Source organism: Microtus oregoni, unplaced genomic scaffold (genome assembly GCF_018167655.1).
Source record: "Microtus oregoni isolate MIOR12 unplaced genomic scaffold, Mior012 000052F_ref0000163, whole genome shotgun sequence".
Lineage (NCBI taxonomy): Eukaryota > Metazoa > Chordata > Mammalia > Rodentia > Cricetidae > Microtus > Microtus oregoni.
Genome location: NW_024543828.1, coordinates 10,779,628 through 10,802,470, shown reverse-complemented (window position 1 = coordinate 10,802,470; position 22,843 = coordinate 10,779,628). Strand labels below are relative to the sequence as shown.

The 22,843-nt window shown below is 42.0% G+C and overlaps 1 protein-coding gene across 1 annotated transcript; it reads left to right on the top strand.

The window, feature by feature from the left end:
• Nucleotides 1-3,760: 3,760 nt before the first annotated feature.
• On the top strand, nt 3,761-22,527 carry LOC121437484 (zinc finger protein 449-like). Its single transcript, XM_041637351.1, has 5 exons — nt 3,761-3,773; nt 4,636-5,081; nt 6,762-6,966; nt 21,365-21,478; nt 21,644-22,527. The coding sequence occupies exons 1-5, from the start codon at nt 3,761-3,763 to the stop codon at nt 22,525-22,527; spliced, it is 1,662 nt and encodes a 553-aa protein (XP_041493285.1).
• Nucleotides 22,528-22,843: the final 316 nt, after the last annotated feature.

The following is a 22,843-nucleotide window of genomic DNA, read 5'->3' as shown; positions in this document are numbered from 1 at the left end:
TGCCCCTCACCTGAGGGGGCAGTCCCAATGGCCCAGCCTGACCAGCTCAGCTACCACCCAGTCCCACATCCTGGGCCTTGGGTTGGCCCACCCTAGCATCTACCCCATCTATGGCCTGATGGAGTCAGTGAAGGGACTGGTCCTGCAAAATGATACCGCAGGATCTCCATGACTTGGGGCAACAGCAGGGTATCTGAGAGGAGTTTTGATGAAGACCCAGTGATGATGGTGTACCAGAAACTAGAGACGTTGAACCAGACCAATGAGTCATTGCAATGAGCACTTTTACAGGTGGGACTGACTGGACACAGGGTATATATAGTGCGTGACACACTGCAGCTCCCGATGCCACTAGGATGAAGGAAGAGATATTGGAACGATGAAGGAAGAGATATTGGAACAATGGAGAATCTTTTTGTTATTTGTTTGCTTTGTTTTATTTTTTAATTAATTTGGGAGGCATACTGCAGGGGTGAGGGGCAGATATGTAGGGACTGTGATGTAAGCAGGATTAGGGTGCATGATGTGAAATTTCTAAAGAATCAACAAAGAATTATGTTTAAAATAAAAAAAAAACAAAGAAAAGGTAGATGGATAATATTACACAAACACATTATATAAAGGCATTTTCAAAGAATAATTATTTTTAGAAAGGAAAAGGGTTGGGAATGTAGCTCAGTGGTAGAGTACTTAATTAGAATGCATGAGGTCGGCTGGGCAGTGGTAGTGCGGCCCTTTAATCCCAGCACTCGGGAGGCAGAAGCAGGAGGATCTTTGTGAGGTCGAGGCCAACCTGGTCTACAAGAGCTAGTTCCAGGACTGGCTCCAAAGCTAGAGAAACCCTGTCCAAAAAAAGGATGCATGAGGTCCTAGGTTCAATTCCAACACCAATTCCCAGAAGAAACAAAAAACAAAAAACCTGAGTGCAGCAGCCAGACAACAGAGTCTCAGACCTTAAAGCCAACTACGAAGCAGAAAAATCTTCCCTCGTAACCTACTCTCCAAACCTTACAAGCACTCTCCAAACAAATCACATGAGTTTTTTAAACACACACACATACACACACACACACACACACACACACACGCACACACACAGTTATAGCTTCTTCACAGCTCTCTGAGTACAGCACCTGCACTTTGCTGTGGATTTCCTAGAACAGGCGGTCAGGAACTAACTGCTCTGGCATCAGCATCCCCACGCTCTGCTCCTCCATGCACATCTTAAGCTGAATTCACCCATGGCAGTGCCCCAGGGAATGCCTAAGGGTTCTTTTGAGAAAATGAAAAATAGAACGCCTCTTGGAAACAGAATTCTCAGAAGCATAGGTGGGCAGCCTCTAGGGGTGTGTCTTGGGTCCAGCAGGGACAGGTTGTACCTCCACACACAACTGCAGTTTTACTATCAATCACCCTTTCCAGTTGGCTCTCAGATCAAAAGAATAATCAGACTCCCATACCACCTTAGTGGAAATCAGTTACTCTTGCTATCAAGAGAGCAGCAGTGAGTTCACAGGACTTTGGAGTCAGGGGCTCCAGCTCAGCTGATGAGAACATCTTTGGCTTGGGTGGAGCTGTCTTCAGTGCCTGCCAACAACCCCACTCCTCCCATGTCTGTCTCACTTCCCAAGAGATCCTCAAGGAGACACAGGAACAGGAAGTTTGTTCCTCGATATCTTGGGCCCACTCAGGCCTAGATACAGAATCTCAGGCAGACAAAAAAAAGCCCTAGCACTAAAATCAGGCACCCATAGACCAATAGCCCCAGCTTGGTCCCAATATGAGCGTGGTTTTCCAGTCAGCACCATTGTATCTGGTGGCCTTTGGACTGAGTCTCAATCCTGAGAGTGGAAAGTTTGTTTCCAGGGGCGGAAACAGTGGGGGACCAATTTGAAGTAGTGCCAGCGGGCTAATCCTAAAACTCCAGAGACCACTGGTGGCCGTACAAAGTGGAGAGGAATGGGAGGGTTTCGCTAGATGGAAGCTCCAAGTCTTCAAGAGAAAAAAAAAAACTAAGATGTATCCCCAAGGCCACTGTGACACACAGAGAAGACAGATCAGATTCAGCATCCCAGAAAAACTATTAAAGTGCGAATCCTTAAGCTCCAAGCTCTTTCGCTCTCCAGGGTGTCGGGTGGGGCCCAGAAACATGAATTTTAAAATGCTTTCCCTAGAACCTCCCCCCTCGCGGCTTGAGAATCACTGCATGGGTCAAGGCTGTTTTAAACGAAGTTATTCCCCCACCTGCACTGATTACTCTAAAGCTGCTGGGAAGACGTCCTTACTTGACTCAGGACTCAGGGCTCGTCCCACCCACTCCCCTAGGACCCAGAAGCTATAAGACCGGAAATAGGAGCTCTTCCAAAGTCGCTTGAGGCTAGGTGGAAGCCTGGGAGAGTCCCAGCCATTCCCACGTCAGCATCCTTCTGGGCTAGAAGAGCGGGCAGCGCGGAGCCTACCGGGAGATGTAGTACTGAACGCGGCTCCGCGCCTGCGCCTTGAGCAGTTGCCGGTGAGCTTGGGAGAGCCGTGGGCGCAGAGGCGGTGAGTCCCGGAGTGGCCAGAGGGCGTGGCTGTCCCTGGGGCGCGGGCACGGGTAGCGGGGCTCCTTTCGCTGGCTGGGGCCACACAAACTGGCAAATTTCATATGTGCCCTGGGCGCCAGGCCCCAGGAGCAACGAGGAGCGGCGGGCCCCTATTCGTTCAGGGACCCCGCCGCCGCTCCCTGCGACCCGGCCAGGCCTTGCTGGGAGTCCTCCAGGACTGGGAGTGCCCATCTGGGTGGTCGGGCATCGTCATCTAGGAGCTTTGGGGGAACCACATCCCTAACACTAGCATCGGATTTTAAGCCAGCTTTTAGGCTTTTGGGGGACATGTCACGCCTGCCGTTTCCCAAAGCGCCCTCTTTTCTTACATTGCTTTACGGGTAGGCCCTGTGGGTGGATTCACTGAGAGAGAGAGAGAAACCACTGTTCCTTAAAGAAGTGAAATTTTCACTAGGTAGGGCCCAGGAAAGGAAACCTAGAGGGTCGCTTCCCCGGTAGACGTGGTGGAAGGTTTTGGGTCAGCCAGGGAAAGGCTAGCCAGCTGTGAGGCTGGAGAAGATTAACTGAGTGGGTCCACAGCCAAAAGACTGCAGATCCTTGGGTGTCCTCCAGCAACGGTTACACGCCCGGGCTCAGGAAACTAGAAGCTTCCTAGGAAGGAGCCTTGACCAACGAGAAACTTCACTTAAGTCTTTACCTTGTGCCAGGCACGCTGCTATTCACTTTCGGTGCCATTTGGTCCTTGAAGGATATTTTAATGAAGTTGATGCTATAACTATGTGTGTGTTGCAGTCAGGGGCATTTGGGTGTGAGGATTACACAGAAAATTATGCCTAACCCCTGCCACAGAAGCATAGGTCACTGTCCCGGTGACAGGAAGCATACATAGGATACTGTCACAGTGATGGGAAGCATACATAGGTTACTGTCACGGTGATGGGAAGCATAGGTGACTGTCATGGTGACAGGAAGCATATATAGGTTACTGTCAGGGTGACGGGAAGCATGCATAGGTTACTGTCACCGTGACGCGAAGCATGCATAGATTACTGTCCCGGTGACGGGAAGCATACATAGGTTACCTGTCACGGTGACAGGAAGCATAGGTCACTGTCACGGTGACGGGAAGCATGCATAGGTTACTGTCACGGTGACGGGAAGCATACATAGGTTACCTGTCACGGTGACGGGAAGCATAGGTCACTGTCACGGTGATGGGAAGCATACGTAGGTTACAGTCACGAAGACGGGAAGCATAAGTAGGTTACTGTCACGGTGACGGGAGGCATAGGTCACTGTCAGGGTGACGGGAAGCATACATAGGTTACTGTCACAGTAACGGGAAGCATAGGTTCCTGCCCACAGTGACGGGTGATAAGGAGTCAGTTTCGGATCAATTGACTGAACGGGAGGAGAATCGGACTATTTTTTTCTTGACTCACATCAGAAATCTTAAATAAGACAGGTATATACGGTACTGCCTCAACAAATGCAGAGAGATGGGGGGGGTCCATAGTATACCTGTATGTACAGATATGGCCAACCCTGTGACCCCACAGATCACACTAAAATGTCTTGACACTTTTAGTTATTTCAGAAGTGTTGCATTATCCCTATTTTTTTTTTGAAATCTCCCTATAGGAAAAAAGACTTGGGATTAGACTGGGGATAGTGGGGGCATATAAAAAGGCAGTTACCTTTGTCATTGTAAGATATTAGCAAAGTGCTTCTGGTAATGTTATTTCCTGAGCACCTTAAATTTATGTGGCATAACTGAGAAAGTAAGTTGAATTTTTGGTTAAACTTAGAATACCATATGTTGTTATTATCATATTGGATAGCATGTTCTAGAGGATATGTGGGGAAGCTCTTGAGATTTTTAGAAATATTAGAAACTGATTGTGTCTATAGATGTTGTTCTGGGAGGTGCGTCCCCAGCTTCTATCTGACTTGCAAAACCGCCAGAAAAGACTGTGAAGTGCTCCTTTAAGTTTTTGTGGGAGAAAGCAAATCTAAGTAAGTTAAAGACGGTGAGTGTGCCATCTTGTAACTGTTGCTTTTTCTCCTTTTTATGTTTTCCTGTCTTCAGCTGTAGGTGGCTCCCCCAGATCATTACAGAGAGGAAAAACCTGGACTCTGAGCCATAGACCCCAGATACACTGTAAAACTCTCGAAGAGGTGATAGCTGTGGCCCTGGGTTGTGCAATCCAGGCCTCCTTGAACCAGGGCTCTGTCCTGCAAGAGTATGACACAGACTGTGAGGTCTTCCGCCAGCGCTTCAGGCAGTTCCAGTACACAGAAGCTGCGGGGCCTCATGAAGCCTTCAACAAACTCTGGGAGCTTTGTTGTCAGTGGCTGAAGCCAAAGATGCGTTCTAAGGAACAAATCCTGGAGCTGCTTGTGCTCGAGCAATTCCTAACCATTCTCCCCACAGAAATAGAGACCTGGGTGAGGGAACACTGCCCAGACAATAGAGAAAGAGTTGTGTCCCTCATTGAAGACTTGCAGAGAGAGCTTGAGATACCAGAACCACAGGTGAGAAAAAAAAATGTGGAGTCTCTGTTCTTAGGGGAACAAAAAGAGGTACCCAGGCCAGGGGTCTGTAGCCATCATTTTGACTCTGATTCCACAGCCCCAAAACTTCTCCAGAGACTTTTCCAGGGTTCTCTTCTGCTGGAATCAGCATGTGGGTCTGAGATTCTCCCCTGTATCTGACCCCATGCCCTCTCTAGGACACACATATGAGAATGCCCCATTTGGTATTATTAAATGAAATTTGCAGACAGCATAGCTTATCTAGAAACATCAATTACAGTTATCCATACTCTGCTCTATGGCTTCCTAGCCAGTTCCTGTCATGGTATGATTGATTGTGACCACTAAGTTTCTAGGGGTTTTTACTTTGTTAATGACTTTCTTTTCAAAACAGAAGGAGGAGAGGATAGGGTGAATGTGGCCTGCACATTCTAAACTCTTTACTATTGTTTCTTTCCAGAATGATCTGGCTGGCATTGAGTCAAGTAGAGTCTAGAGAGAGTACAAGGAAGGCAGCGCAGTTTAGTGTAAACTGATATGCATTTCTCCAGTGCATGTGATCACTGCATGGGAGGACATGAAGTGGTCACATGCCAACCCCTCTGCTTTCAATTACTGTGATGGGACAGTCAGGAATTCTGAGCAAGGCTCCAGTGCTATGAGCAGTGTTGTCCCTGGTGATGTGATTGTACAGAGTGGCCAAAAAATCAGTTCTTGGTAAAGGAAAAGAAAATCTGTGGTTTTCTCTGGTTCGCACAAAAGTTCTAAACTAATAAATGTGCAAAAGCTGTTCAGTTTCTGCCTGATCACCAGGATGTGGTTCATACTAGGTTCTTTTTCTCTACATGAAGATTTGAAGAAGGAGTCCCATGTTTGGGAGAGCGTAGGAAGAGCTCTGATTGTAAGTGATGTGCCCATTGCTGGCCCATTAAATTCCAGTAGCACCGGCTGCCCGCATATTGCCTTGTATTCAGTACCACCCCTGGACGCTTCTGCTAGGGAAACCATCAGTGAACACAGGGCAAGCTGAACACAGGGCACTTTTCCCAGAAGGCAATAGCAAGAGCTTCTGTCTGACATTCACAATCTCTGGGGCTTGGGACACAGATTACTAGAGCAGTTGGCTTCACTGCAAGTAGTGGCTTGCCTAGGAAATCACCAAGGTCCCTGCATCCCTAGGATGTAGTTTTCATTACTTTCCTTAGCTTCCTGGTTTGGGTGAAAATAGATGATTTTTGTCTTTGGGAGGTCTGGGCATCTCTGCACATCTCTAGAGTTGCAAACCACTCCTGGCACTTGATCACTTAAATGCACTTAACAGTGCAGCTGGATCAGCTGTGAGCACACTCCCCAGAGACTTTGTATGAAGGAAAGAGCAGGTGGAATAACTCACTAGGAATTATTTGTGTTGATTACTATTGAAATCCTGATACTTTGTAGATGTTGTAATAAGGCCATCCTGGTACAGTCAACTTACCTGTTGTTGGTTGATGGTTGGTTGGTTGGTTGGTTGGTTGGTTTTTTTTAATGCATTGCCTCCCAGAACCCCTGGAGACCTTAAAGCTACATCTGTGGCTCATGGTACTGTTGGTGAGGAATGGCTGACTTTGAAAGTGGTAAACTGGCTTTAGTTCCAGTGGAGTCTCAACTCGGGAGTGATGTGTGTGGCCTCTCTCTCAGATTGACATGGATGACATGCTCTTGGAAGAACTGGCACCAGTTGGAACAGTACCCATGCCATCCACCTTGCACCTGGAGGCACCTGCGCTCCAAGTAATGGAACCTGTCCAGGAGCCCCCGGTGCCAGATGCCTGGATGCCACAAGCAGGGCCACAGGAGCTGAGCTACAGTGCTAATGGTGAATGCCAACCCTTTCTGGACCCTGGTAAGACACGACTTTTCTTTTCATTCTGGGTTTGTGTTTGAGAGCTAAAGAACTGGGAAGGTTTTGGTTTGAGTTAGAAATATGAATCCCCCAATGGCCCTGAACCACTGCCATAAAGAAGTGGAGGGCTGAGAACAGGAGGTAGATATCTTTTTCTAGGTCCCCCAGTGCAGTGAGTGATGCGCATCGGATCGAGTGGCCTTGGGAGTTGGGTATAGTGATGGCCTTGCCCAAGAGACTTTTCACCAAGAATGTTATTTGGGAAAACCTCTTGTGGGAGTTCGGATCCTCTGGTGAAAACACAGTTGTTCACCAAGTTTTGAGCCTGTGATGTGAGGTAGAGGGAGGGCAAGTTAGTTCCTTTTATGGCATGCAAAGTCCCATTTTAGAAGAGGACTTTGCAACATGCTTCCTTCAGATCCTTAAAAAGGGTGCGGTTCTTTATAGAATAAGGTGAAAAAATGTCAATTTCACCATGCTGTGGTGGCACATGTCTTTATTCTCAGCACTTGGGAGTCAGAGGTAGGCGGATCTCTCTGAGTTCGAGGTCATCCTGGTCTACAGAGTGAGTTCCAGGACAGCCAAGACAATACAGGGAAACCCTCTCTCAAAAAGCAAAACAAAAAAGGTCAATTTCATAAAACCCCTGACTAGAATGGTATTTTTAGAATGTGGTGAGGAGACCTCAGGCATTAGTTTAATACAGATAAATGCTACACACACTAGTGTTTGAAGCTCACTGACTCTGGCATAACAGGCGAGTTCTAGAAGGAGCTAGGTCCAGTAGAGAAACGCAGCTGGGCCCTGTAGCCTTTGTGCCCTTGTGTTTCCCTTCCCTTTGGGGTTCTCTGCTCCATTTCTCCCCTCACTGGCTCATGTGTGGCTGGAACCCTGACTCCTGGGGGTGGTGCATTTTGAACATGTTGGCACTTGAACTAAACTGGGTAACACTGAGACAGCAAAAGCAAACAGCAAAATGGAAATCAGTGAGAACAACCCAAGTTACCAAAGCAAAGTGCCTGATGCATGAGTAACTAGCAACAGCTAAGGCCTAGAATTCCTTTTTACAATTCCGTATTATTAATTCAGCCAAGATTAGGAGCACCTGAAAAGAACCAGACCAGACACTGGGAAATTGTTGATGCACAAAGCAAAAAAGCAGCCTTCGCCATTCTGGAGCTCCAAGTCTGGTGGGCAGTTGACACATTCCATGTATGATATGGAAAGTAATCCTGGAGGGCATAGGTGACAATGAAGCACATTGAGAGACACCTTACCACCAGTTAAGAGAACTGACTCCAGGAGGAGGGGTTAGGGGGAATGCCTATGGGAAGGGACCAGGATGGGCTTGCTGAGTGAGAGCCGCGCATACAGGGGGGGAGAGGACTCTGAGCAGAAACACTAGGGCCAGAAAGAACACCTGCATCTGCACTGGGAGGGACCGACTGGAGTACGAGCCAAGTTGGTGATCATGGAGAGGAAAAAGCAATTTCAAAAATATTCAGCCTATGTGAAACATAAGACTTGTGACTGACTGACTGGTTACTGAGTAATGAACGAGAAAGGTGAAGGATGCAGCCTAAGTCTCTGGCCTTTGACCTGGGTAGATGGGAATGTCACTCATTGGTATGGAGAACTCAGAGGGAGACTGGCTTTCAAAGGTCAAGATAAGGTATGACCACACCAGGCCAGAATAGTTTTAAATGATGGTAAGAAAGAAAAAAGAAACACTGTAAAGTCCATACTTACACATATTGGTTGAAGCAGAACTATATAATATTATTGTTTATATTCTAGTATTTATATTGCCTTCATTTCATAGTCTGTTGAGAAGTTTAAATTTAGCTGGGCGATGGTGGCTCATACCTTTAATCCCAGCACTCGCAAGGCAGAAGCAGGCAGATCTGAGTTTAAAGCCAGCCTGGTCTACAGAGTGAGTTCTAGGTCAGCCATGGGTACATAGAGAAACCCTATCTTGAAAAACAAACAAACAAAAAAAAAACCCAAAGTTTAAATTTTTGTACATATATGTTTGTAATTAATTTTAGAACTTAGCCATCCTACTCAGTTATAAGTCTATATACTCATTCTGATTTTGCATGTGATTTCTTTCTTATCTCAATATTGCACATATATAATCGCAGAGCAGTAGTATTAATATTATTAGTCATATTCATTTTCATACTTTCTAAAACACAAGTTTCTATCTCACTCAGTCCCAAAGCCATTCAGTCTCAAAAAACACACATAGGCTTATATTAATCATAAACTGTTTGGCCTATTGCTTATGTTTATTACTAACTAGCTCTTATGACTTATATTCCCTCATAATTCTTGTCTTTGTTTAGCCATGTGGCTTGGTACCTTTTCTCAGTGAGGCATTCTCATCTTGCTTCCTCTGCATCTGGCTAGTGACTGCATCTCTGCCTTTTCTCTTCCCAGAATTCTCCTAGCCTGGTTGTCCCACCTATACTTCCTCCAAGGCTACTGGCTAGTCTGTGTTTTATTAAACCAATATGAGTGACAAATCTTTACAATGTACAAGAGCATTATCCCACAGCACATTGACATTCAGTGTATTTTTAAAAACAGGTATAATGTATTAATGAAGCAAGTATTAAATAAAAATCGGAAGAAATTAGCCTGTTTAAAATGATATAAAATGGTGCAAGACTTATTATCACATTATTTATTTAAAAGTTACTTAAAGTTTTGATTTTTAAAAAAAATAAAAGCATCTCAATATTTTGCATGATAATCATTTTGGAAATTGAGTGAAAGATCATAAGATAATGGTTAGTGGGGAAATAAATGTAAAAGTTATATATGAATTTGAGTTTATCTGAAAATCTGGACCATATCCCCTGTTGGTAAAAAATGAACTTTTGGAGGATATAAGTACTGCAATTTATAATAAAATAGTCCCACACTAGCCCAGAATGGAGTATAATAAAGGTTTATTTATTTAGGGGTAGTCTCACATAAAAAGCAGTGACCAGTAGTCCTCTGCGTGAGCAGGGAACTAGAACCAAATCCAGCAGCCAACGAGTCTCATGTGCCCCTATATCTGCATATATAGTACATATGACTATGGCCAAAGTGGGCCAGCCTCCCAAAGGCCATTGGCTGAAGGAGTTTCCACAGCACCTCCCCATTTTGTCTAAATAAGAGTTCCAAACCCAATACAAAACTATATATAATAGGAAAAAATATCAAGTATAAAAATTAGAATTACAACAAGCATAAACAATATCAAGCAAGAAACATATGCTAAATGTTTTAATAGTTATCCTATTCTAAGCAGCCTAAGTCTTATATTAGAAATGGCTTGGTTAAGTCATGAGAGGAAAGTAACTATGGCTATCTAGTCTTCAACCCCATAAAAGTCCTGAAAAGGGAAATAATATTACTTGAGTAAACAGGAAGCACAATCAAGCAACTTCCAAAAGGTGTAAGAAATGACAGAGATAACAGACTACCTGGGCAATCACCCAAAGTCTCATTTGCAACACTGGAGCAACCATCTTTGGCTAAGGTCTAAAGTATCTGACAGACCATTTTCAGAAGCAGGAAAATTTTCAAAACTGTCTTACCCTGTTTTGGCAAGGTTTGACAGTCTTTTTGCTTGTATTCTGCTTGTCCAGTCTGGACGCCATGCATTTTGTCAGCAGTTGAGCAGGGGCAGTTCTTTGTTCAAAGGCCAGTTTTACCAAGAAAACAAACTCCAAGTGGAGTGTCTTCAGTGCCCAACATTCTCTCAGGAATAGATTGGTGCTGCCAGGAGCAAATGTGTCTCACATCAACAGAATACTAAGTTATTTAAATGCCATGTTTTACAGCTCTTTGAAGTGGATGAAGATTATCTATCTATGCAGAATATAATCTGTATGTAACTAAAGTACCTGACTAGTATAACCATAAGTATGACAAACAAGGATGACTATTGTTCTATAATTCTTAATACCTATATAGCTTAAAGACTAAGGCTTTATATTAAAATAGTAAAAAAAACTTTAAACAACTGTGAAGCAAATTGGGACAGTGACCTCCAAATGTAAACAATATATAAATATTTTGATCAGAGGTAGAAATGTATAGTGCAATATGATAAATATATTCCAAAATTGTATCAGTATACAAAGTATCTTAAGCAGAGGTAGAAACATGTACGCATACAATATGATAAAATAACTTTGCATAGGTACACAAATGTTGTAAAAAGAAATAGGAGAATATTCAATATAACAAATATAATTTGAATTTGTATCAATATACAAGAATCTATACCAATATAAGTTTTCTATAAATAATAGCTTACAAGTATTCTCACTATCACTATTATTATTAGTGTGAGTAAGCTCACACTAATCTACCTATTATCCCATCCAATTCCTTTTTTGCCTTAAGATATCCCTTATCCTACTTAATTTCCACCCCCAACTGTATACCACTTATAATCAACCCCAATAAATGTCCCTAACCCTGAGGACAAACTTTGTTGGGAGAGGGAACGTCGTTTTCTAGAATTACTTCCTGCTCTCATGGGGGTGATTTATTTCTATGGGATCCTGTAAAAAGTAAAATGATGGTTAAGTTCTAAGATTACTGTCTGGTGTAATTGCAAATAATTTCTGAGTAGTCAGTAGGGCTTTTTGAAGTTATGTATATGTATAGGAGTCATTTAATCATAGTCACTAACCTATTGCCACATTCGTTAATTGCAAAATTAAGAACTTAAATGCAAACTACAAATAGAGCTAACAAAGACAAAAGCTTTAAGAATCCCTCATTGCCAGGTGGTGGTGGTGCTCGCCTTTAATCCCAGAATGTGGGAGGCAGAGGCAAGCGAATCTCTGTGAGTTCAAGGCCACCCTGGTCTACAGAGCAAGTTCCAGGACATCCAGGACTGTTCCACAGAGAAACCCTGTCTCAAACAAACAAACAAAGAAAAAATCCCCACATTTGGGACTGGAGAGATGGCTGAGTGCTTAAAAGCTTAACTTTATGCCTGACACCCTAGAACTTTGGAATACTGTAGACTATCTGCAGTCAGAAAGAAAAAGGGTAAGGAGGCACTAGGCCTGGGTGCTTAAACTGTATCATATAAACTATAATTAGTGCCTCGCAGCTAGAACACATTTTCACTTGCCTAAGCTTTGGATTTTTTGACTCAGTTAATGAGATTTCACTCTGAGTACATGAAAGATGCCAAAGAACACACCAAAAGATTCTTTTTCTTTTATTGTTTTGTTTTGTTTTTAGAAACAGGTTTTCTCTGTGGAACAGTCCTGGGTGTCCTGGAACTCTGTAGACCAGGCTGGCCTTGAACACAGAGATCCTCCTGCCTCTGCCTCCGGAGTGCTAGGATTAAAGGTGTGCACCACCACCGCCCAACCTAATTTTAAAAAAAAAATGTGTGTATGTCTGTGTGTGGATGTTTGCGTGTGAGTGCAGGTGCCCATGGAGGCTGGAAGAGGGTGCTGGAGTCCCTGAAGCTGTAGTTACAGATGGTTGTGAACACCTGACGTGAGTGTTGGGAACTGAACACTCATCTCTGAAAGAGCTGTGCGTGCTCATAACCACTGAGCCATCTCCCTAGCCTGAGAAGATTTTTTTTCTTTTCTTTTTTTTTTTTTTTTGGTTTTTCAAGACAGGTTTTCTCTGTAGCTTTGGGCCTGTCCTGGAACTAGCTCTTGTAGACCAGGATAGCTTTGAACTCACAAAGATCTGCCTGCCTCTGCCTCCTGAGGGCTGGAATTAAAGGCGTGTGCCACCACCACTTGGCTCCTGAGAAGATTTTTTTTAATAAAACAAGTTTATGTTTATTTATTTTGTGTGTGTGCATGTGTTGATGTCCATGCATGTGTGAATGTCAGAAGAGAGTTTGCAGGAGTCACTTTTCTCCTAGCGTGTGAGTTCCTAGTGTCAAACTAGACCTTCATGCTTGTGGGCAAACTGTTTTACCTGATGAGCCATCACTAGCTGAGAAGGCTATTGTGAATTAAATCTCTTTAGAATTCCCTGTTCCATTAAATGTTAATATAGGTAATATCTAATGCCCGGCTATAGTAATGATACCTCATAGAGCAGTGCACCTTTAGTAACATGATCTTTGCTAAGTGGAGCTTAGTAAAATGATTGGCTGAACATTAGTGAAGGATCTCTTTCTTAACCTCCAATTGTTTTATATCATCACACTCCACTATATTATTTCTTTTGTACCATAGTCTACAACTGTAAATCGCCTCTGAAGTTTAGCAGCTTAAAGGAGAAAATGAAAAGAGGGGGGTGCTTTTAAAAAATATAGACTTTCTATGAGCCAGGAATTTCCAGAAGATTTACAATGTTTCTGGCTCGGTCTCTGTGAGCTAGCAGAACCCTCAGTTTCTTGCTAAGGGGACTTCTCCATATGCGTGTCCTCAAGACAGGCTTCTCTCATAGGAGATGATCTAAAAGAAAGCAAGACATGTGCCACAATGTTGTTGGTAACCCAGTCACACACCGTCACTTCTGCAATTTTCTCTTTAGAACAAAGTCACAGATCCACCCACGCTTAAAGGGGAAAAACATCTCACTCGATGACTGTAAAATAATTTGATGACTTAGCTTATTTGAAAACAACCCATTCTTTCTTGCATTTAGAAATTGGATCCATTTTCAACAATGATTTAATAGCATGTGAGGGCGGGACGCCATTTACTTGTGTGTAGTTATCTAGCTGTGATTTCATTAAAAGCCTAAAAGTAAAAAGCCTCTTATTTTGCACTGAATGTGCTTATGACTGAAGGCCCATAGGTTTAGTTTACCGTTGGACTGATTGTTGGACATTGGTTCTCAAGAAAGGACTGCATTTACATTTTGTAGATTGCTGTTGTTTTTATTAAGTTTTACAGTCAGCTCACTGTGAGGATTGTGTTACGTCTGAAGATAGTTTGGAGAATACTGCTGTATTAATGATACTGTATTTTATGAAGCCTGAACCTGAAATGTGTTTCTATTTATTTGGACTTTCTCAGGTGTTTTCAACAGTGTTTTAGAGTTTTCAAAGTATAAATTTTACACTGAGCTTATTAAATTATTTTAGTCATATTAATGTTATCATTAGTGGGATTATCTTATTCAGTGCATTTTGGATTGTTCTTTGAAAATATATAGAAATGCTATTGATTTTTCCATATTGATCATGTAGCCTACAAACATACTTGCCTTGTTTATTATGATAGATTCTTTAGGGTTTCCTGTATATGTATAAAATTATGTCACCTATGAAAGGTAATAGTTTTGTATCTTTTGTTGTGTAGTTTCCCTTTAGAACAATATTAAATTGAAGTAGTAAAAGTACATCCTTGTCTTGTTCCAGGTCTGGGAAGAATTTTATTTCTTCTTTCATTATTACTTTTATATTAGGTATGGGGGCTTTCATAGATAGAATATATCAAGTTGAGGAGATAATTTTTCTCTTCCTACTTTGAGTTTTTTTTTAATTTGGGTAGCAATATTTTTGGATATATCTTATTAATTAATTGTTCTTTTACTCACTATAAAATGATACCCTTTATAAATAGTAAGTTTTGGGTTTCAGTATCTGAGTTGTCTAGCTGTCTTATGAATAATAATTATAAAACATTCCCTTTAATATCTTGGAGGCAGAGGCAGGCAGGAGGATCTCTGTGAGTTCAAGACCAGCCTGGTCTGCAGAGTGAGTTCCAGGATAGCTAGAGGTGTACAGAGAAACCCCGTCTTGAAAAACAAATGAAAGCAAACAGGGAGTGCAAAACTCCAGCAGGAGCTCTGCCTTTCCACTGAATTGTGTAGTCCGCTCAGATCTAGCCTGGTCAGTATGTAGTTGGAGTTACAGATGCCATTTTATTTAGTCTTCTATATAACTCTCTTCTCTCTCACACATGCACTGCTTTCTCTTGTGTTAAGTGAATATAGTGTAGCACTTTGCTTTAATGAACATTCCCTGTATCTAAGTTAGTTCTTAAGTAGATGATTACAGCTCCCCATTTATGCTTAAACTTATCATCAGTTCAGAGTTATATTAACAATGTCATTAAATACAGAAACGTTAGTGCTATATAGGTCTATATTCTTTACTTCTGTATTAGAATCATATTCTCAAACCTGGTATAAGCCCCACAGTACATTGCTATAATTATTACTCCACATGGTTTTCAGGATTTTAAAAAGAAATGAATGAGAAAGGAAAACAAATTACAGCTTTTTTAGCTTTATTGTCATGTACGGTTTTATTTCTTTAGAAGGATTTGAGCAGGCAACTCTAGTCATTTCTTTACCATGTACCAAGTTTTCTCTCACGTGCCTCATATGTGGTGCTGTTGACAAATACAGTACCTTCCTACATGGCATAGAACTTGTTTTCTCAAATGTTTGAGTCAAAAGAAACAGACTTTTTGATTTATAATGTCTTTTCCAATTATATGCTACTTTTATTTGTGCTATTTTTTCATGCGGCTTCAAGTTACGTTCTCAGAATCTCTCACTTTCAGACTGAGAGATTACCCTTTTTTAAAAACATATATAGCTATTTTCAGGCAAGTCGGCTAGCAGTGAATTCTGTTTTGTTTTTCAGGGATATCTTTATTGCATGTTCATTTGGGAAAGACAGAATTCTTGAATATAGGATTCTTTTTCCTTCCTTTTTATTTATTCATTTACGTATTTATATTTTATATGCATTAATGGTTTGTCTACATGTCTGTCTGTGTGAGGGAGGGTGTCAGCCCCTGGAACTAGGGTTACAGACAGTTGTGAGCTGCCATGTGGGTACTGGGAATTGAACTCAGGTCCTCTGGAAGAGCAGCCGTGCTCTTAACCACTGAGCCACCTCTCCAGCTCACTTTTCATTTTTCTTTAAGCACTTTGACTCTGTCACCCCACTGCGTTTTAGCCTCTTGTTTGTAATGGAACTCACAGTTTCATTTCAAACTAAATTGGTATAATTAAATCTTTATTTGACTAATTTGGGGTTTAACGTCTTAGTAAATTTGCTTGCTACTAACCTTAAAACTTTTATTACATTCATTTATTTGTATGTGTGTATATAAAAGTTCCTGGAATTGACTTTAAGTCACTGAGTTTGGCTGCAGGGGCCTTTACCTGCTGAGCCCTTATACTGCCCTCCTCTACTAACTTTAATCTAATCAGATTTAATCTCTATGTAAATAGTTCACTTGTAATTGGGGGTCATTTTTCTGATTTTTCAAGGTCTCTCTCTGTCTCTCTCTCTGTCTCTCTCTCTGTCTCTCTCTCTCTCTCTCTCTCTCTCTCTCTCTCTCTCTCTGCTTGCGGATCTTCTGTAATTATCCTACTTGGAATTCATTGACCTTCCTACGTATGTAGGGGAGTTCTTCTCAATATACTTTAGGGATTCTATCCATCATTTCTTTAACTATTTCCTCTGATGCCCTACAGAAATACCTGTCATTCCAGAGTGACCATGAAGAAGTTCTGTCAGACTGCTTTCTAATCCGTAGTTTATAGGGGGCTAGAAATCACTAAAATTACCCAGTCATCAACTTAACCTGGAGCACACACCACAGACAGCTCAACAGGTGAAGAGTGTCCTTTCCAAGTGCCTCAGTTGGACTAAACCTCTCGTAGGCAGCTCTGCTGGTTTCTGTGTCTTCCAGGCCACTGCTCTGCTCTCAGAGTCTTCTTTGCAGCTTGCCTGGTCTGAGAGTCTTCTTTGCAGCTTGGCTTGTTTACTCCTAGAATGAAGGGGCCCAGTGAATCTGGTCAGTTTCAGTAACTTTCTAGAGTTTTTTTTTTTTTGAGTTTCTAGACTTTTTTTGAGTTGTTTGCCTTCTGTCTTAAAGGCTTCCCTGCAGAACGAAGTGTTCATTTTTTAGAGGAAACTGCTATACAACACATTTAAATTACAGTTATTACAGTATATTATCTAAAAATACCATTGCCTTAAAAATATAAGATATGCTTGTGAACATAAAAATATACACCTACTGGAATGTGGAATGTAGTCCAGGCAGACCTAGAAACTAACTATGGAGCCCATATTGGCTTTTTTTTTGAGGCAGGGTTTCTCTATGCAATAGTCCTGACTGTCCTGGAAATCTCTCTGTAGACCAGGCTGGTCTTGAACTCATACAGATCTGCCTGTCTCTGCCCCCAGAGTGCTGGGATTAAAGGTATGCGCCACCACTGCCCACCCATATTGGCAGTCTTTCTGCCTCAGGCTCCAAGGTGCTGCAGTTAGTCATGAGCCAGCACAGCTGGTTGACCATCACACTTTTACAAACATCTGGTCACTTGTCCTTCTGTTGATTTCATTACTAATTCTTTTGCTGTTTTTTTTCTCTTTTTTCTTTCTTTTTAGTTTTTTTATATATACACTGGATAGTAATCCTCTAAGATGAATAGCAAAGATTTACCCATTCTTTAAGCTATTTCATTACTATTGTTTCCATTACTGTTCAAAGGATTTTTTTTAACTTAATAGGATCCCACTGGCCTGTTCTTACTATTATTTTCCAAGATTTGGAGTTCATTTCTGAAAGGTTTTACTAATACCTATATCAGGACATATTTCACCATGGTTTTTTTTCTGGTAGTTTAAAAGTATCAGGTCTAACATTAAAGTCTTTGATTTTTTTCTTTCTCTTTGGAGACAGGTTTTCTTTGTGTAATCCTGGCTGTCCTGGAACGCTGGGATTAAATGTATGTGACACTACTGCCTGACTTCTTTGAGCCATTTTAAATTAATTTTTAATCGAATTATTAGTAGGGATAAAGTCTTAATCATGGGCATGTAGAAGTTGGGTAGTGGTGGTGCACACCTTTAATCCCAGCATTTGGGAGGCAGAGGCAGACATATCTCTGTGAGTTTGAGGCCAGTCTGGTCTACAGAGTGAGTTCCAGGACTGCCAAGGCTACACAGAGAAACCCTGTCTCAAAAAAAAAAAAAACAGAACAAAAAGTAGCATTTACATGTAGATAAATTCTGTTTTCCAGGTACCATTTGTTGAGGAGACTATTTTTTTCCTCCAAGTTTTATTTTTGGCAACTTTGTCAGTATGGTTCTGTAGTATAATTTGAGGTCAGGTTTGATGCCTCTGGCATTCTTCTTTTCAGTGAGAGCTGCCTTCGCTGTTTGTATCCTTTGTGCTTCTGCATGAAATTTAGGGCCGATTTCTAGTTCTCTGAAGAATGTAGTTTGAATTTTGAAGGTTGGTTACACTCTACCACAGACCACTTTGGGCGACAGTGCTATTTTTACAATTTTAATTCTGCTACTTTGTGAAGTTCCTCAGTCTTCTAGTATATTCCTCTGATTCTTTCATACATGTTTTGTAGTTATATTATAGAGGAATTTTGCCTCCTTGGTTAGATTTATTCCTAGGTACTTAAAAATATTCTATTGTTAATTATGTGTGCATTTGGGGCACATGAATACAGTGCCTGCAGAGGCCAGAAGAAGGCATCAGATCCCCCAGACCTGAAGTTACAAGCAGCTGATGTCTTCTGATGTGAAGTGCAGAGACGTACTGCTTTTGCCATTTCTCCAGCCCCTATTCCTGGTATTTTTTATGGTATACTAGATGGCATTGTTTTTTCTGATTTCTTTCTCAAGGTCAAGTTTTATATTAAAAAAAAGTTACTGGATCTTCTTTGTTGATTTTGTATCATGCCTGTTTGCTGAAATTCTATCAGATCTTTGATTCTTCTATCTTAGGGTCTAAATACAAGAATTTATCTTCAAATAGGGATATTGGGCTTCATCCTGTTCTGTTTGTTTCACTTTTATTTCTTTCTCTTGTCTTGCTGCTCTGGCTAAGATTTCAGGTGCTATATATTAAGAGTAGTGAGAAAGGCTAGCATAGAACTTTCAGAGGCTTTGGTTAAGTCTTTTCCAGCAGCCAGCTGATTGGCTGTCTGGTCTAACACTTCCTAGATTAGTTAGTGGGTTTTCCTGTGGGTTTCGGGAGACAAATAAATGTAGGTAGCTTTGAATCCTGGAGCAGTTCAGGGGAGACCTTAAGTACTGCAGCATGATTACGTGGTGGGAAGTAGGGAAACTTCGGCCAGTGCCGGGATGCTATGCAAAGTCCGTGTTTCATGTCAAGGTTGACTTTTGCATACTGGAGAAGACTGCATTTTCTAAGTTTCTCCTTTTCTTTACTCCAGCCCCTGCCCGCTACTGTGCTATTACCATGTACAAGGATGCTCTTTCTTGTCCTCTGTTCTACTCTCCAGAAAGATTTGCATTTTCTCATATCTCTGCCTTTCCACCAACAACTAACACCAGCTACCTCAAGGGTAGTTAGCTCCTCTCTGTTTCAGTCCTATTCCCAGGAGAACTTGGCAGTGGTTGGGTGGGTATACTCTGCCATCTTGGACTGTTACCTGAATCAGTATTTTACACATTAGCTTGTTAGTCTCTTCCCAGTTTTAGTGTGTGCCCTCTGTTTCCTCGCAGCAGCTTTCCTTTGGGGTGTGACCCTCAGCTTTTTTGTCTACCCCATATTATCCCTTCATATTATCTTAACTTTGAAATCGAAACAAAAATCAAATAGCAAATTTTGAAGTACGTATCTTCTTTTTGAGGCAGGTCTCACTCTGTAGCCAAGGTTGACATGGAACTTGAAATCCTTCTGTCTGAGCCTGGAATTATAGCATGCACTGTCAACGCCCAGCACAGGAATCCATTTGAGCTCCCTATCTTTCATTTGTTAGTCTTAAAATTGAAACATATGGTTTCTTCTTGATAAAACAAACAAGGAATTTCTGTCCATTTCTCATGCCTTAATCTAAAATACAAATTAGTATTTGCCTGCATGTGCCATTTTAATAATTCTAACATTTAACCATCAGCCTATTTGTTAGCTCATTTCTGTACCAAATGTTCCTGTAGAGAAGTATACTTGGCCAGCAATGAGGAGGATGGAGAAAAAGAAACAGGAAAAATAGGGTGCCAATGAAGGCTGAAATGGTGGGAAACCAAGTAGTACTTAAGATGTTGGGCAGAAAGACCCACCTCTGCCAAAGCTACTTTGGGGTTTGATCCTCAAAAACACATCTATCTTATAGTTGCTAAATTTAAGTGTAATAATAAACACAGAGATAATGAATTTTAAAAAGATGTTGGGAAGAAACACTACCTAGCAGTTCATTTGGGTTATTTATTTTGAACTGCCCTTTCTAGACTTCTGCTGACACATAAAGACTACCTTTTGCTGCTGCCAATTAAGTACAATACAATGGAAATGTTTCTGTGAAGGGATCAAGTGAGCTTATTCCAGTAAGCAATTTCCTAACACGTGTGTTCACAGCACTCTTCTCCGACACCTGTGTTCACACCACTCTTCTCCGACACCTGTGTTCACACCGCTCTTCTCCGACACCTGTGTTCACAGAGCTCTTCTCCGACACCTGTGTTCACACCACTCTTCTCCGACACCTGTGTCTACGCGGCTCTTCTCCAACACCTGTGTTCACACCACTCTTCTCTGACACCTGTGTTCACAACACTCTTCTCCGACACCTGTGTTCACACTGCTCTTCTCCGACACCTGTGTTCACAGTGCTCTTCTCCAACACCTGTGTTCACAGTGCTCTTCTCCGACACCTGTGTTCACACCATTCTTCTCTGACACCTGTGTTCACACCACTCTTCTCTGACACCTGTGTTCACACCACTCTTCTCTGACACCTGTGTTCACACCATTCTTCTCCGACACCTGTGTTCACACCACTCTTCTATGACACCTGTGTTCACACCATTCTTCTCCAACACCTGTGTTCACAACACTCTTCTCTAACACCTGTGTTCACACCACTCTTCTCCAACACCTGTGTTCACAGTGCTCTTCTCTGACACATGTGTTTACACCGCTCTTCTGGGCACATATGTTATATCACTCTTCTCTGACATGTATGTTGATACCACTCTTCTCTGACATGTATGTTTAGACCACTCTTCTTTCACATGTATGTTTACACTCCTCTTCTTTGACACATGTTTACAGAACTCTTCTTTGACACGTATGTTTAGACTGCTCTTCTTTAAGCACTCAATAACAGTAATTCCCAGTTTTTAGTATACCAACATTCTATGAAGATTTACTCCATAGTTTATCTCTAGCATAAATAAATGTATTATCAAAATAGATACAGAGCTAAATGCATTGCTTTTAGCACATGATTCATTCACCTGAGATCACAAAAAGATGGCCTTCTCAACTGTTGTTTTGTTCTTATCTTTTCAAAAGACTCTTCTAAGTGACTCCAGATGAAGGAACAATTTGGGGAGGATATGAGTATTTAGAGGCTATATATCCATGTAGTCAGCCTATATGCTAGAAAAACCCTTGATGAACCACACTGTCATGCTTCTCCCTTTTGCTTCTGTGACCAGGTTATCAGTTACCAAAGCTTGACATGAACTTCCCATTGGATCATAGAGAAGAGTCATGGGTAAAAGAATTACAGGATCCCAAAGATATGAAACAATTGCTTGATCCCAAGATTGGTAAGTAATGGTTCCTTTCTGGTCCTGGGAAGGAGGGGAAAAAAGCGCAGTAATGGGGGTGAGGAGCATGGAAGTGTGTCTAGGCATTTCTATTCACTATTTACTTTCCTCCACTGGTTCTCTTTTCCGAACACAGTGACATCTTCAGTTTCTATTGCTTCTCAGGTTTTGAGATGGGGCTAGAAAATGAAGAGGATCCTTCAAAAGAGAAAAAACTGGAAGATATGTACCCTTTTGTGGTAACTTTAGAAGGGAATGCTCTCCATGGTCCCATCCTGCAGAAAGACTATGTGCAGTTAGAAAACCAGTGGGATCCACCCCCAGAGGATTTACAGACAGACTTAACCACACTTGGAGACCCTCAGAACCCCACTCTAGGAGAGACACCTGAGACCTCCAATTTGGAAGAACCTCTCAGCCCAAAGCCTCCAAAGAAAAAGAGTCCTGGAGAGAAACCTCACCGATGTCCTCAGTGTGGAAAATGCTTCGCTCGGAAGTCCCAGCTTACTGGGCACCAGAGAATTCATTCGGGGGAGGAGCCTCACAAATGCCCTGAATGTGGAAAAAGGTTCCTGCGGAGCTCAGACCTATATAGACATCAGCGACTTCACACCGGAGAGAGACCCTACGAATGTACTGTATGTAAAAAGCGGTTCACTCGGCGCTCACACCTTATTGGGCACCAGAGAACCCATTCTGAAGAGGAAACATATAAATGTCTTGAGTGTGGGAAAAGATTTTGTCATGGATCGAGTCTTAAAAGACACCTGAAAACCCATACAGGTGAAAAGCCCCATAGATGCCATAATTGTGGAAAGAGTTTTAGTCGCCTGACGGCGCTCACTTTGCACCAGAGAACACACACGGAAGAGAGGCCCTTTAAATGTAGCTACTGTGGGAAAAGCTTTAGACAGAGACCGAGCCTTGTAATTCATTTGAGAATCCATACAGGGGAGAAGCCATACAAATGCACTCACTGTTCTAAAAGCTTCAGACAGCGAGCGGGCCTTATCATGCACCAGGTCACACACTTCAGAGGACTTCTTTAAGAACTCTTAAGGGAAGCAGGTCCTATGACAGTTACCATTGGAGCCTATAGGAGCTGTTTGTCTTAGAAGCCTTTTGTCTGAACTTATAAGTACAGGTTTGATGGTGCTGTTTTTAAAGCCCATCTTTCAAGGTGTAGGAGTTCTAGAGTGACTACCTATCCTTGCAGTTTTTCCGAATTTCATACATTCTGTCTTTTTTCTGTTGTTTAATTGCAATGGAAAGTTTTGATTCCAAGGCAGTTAACTGTATGATAAGCACAAAGCATAGACATGGTGGCAGTCGTTTAGAGATAGGACCAGCGTAATGGAAGCACAG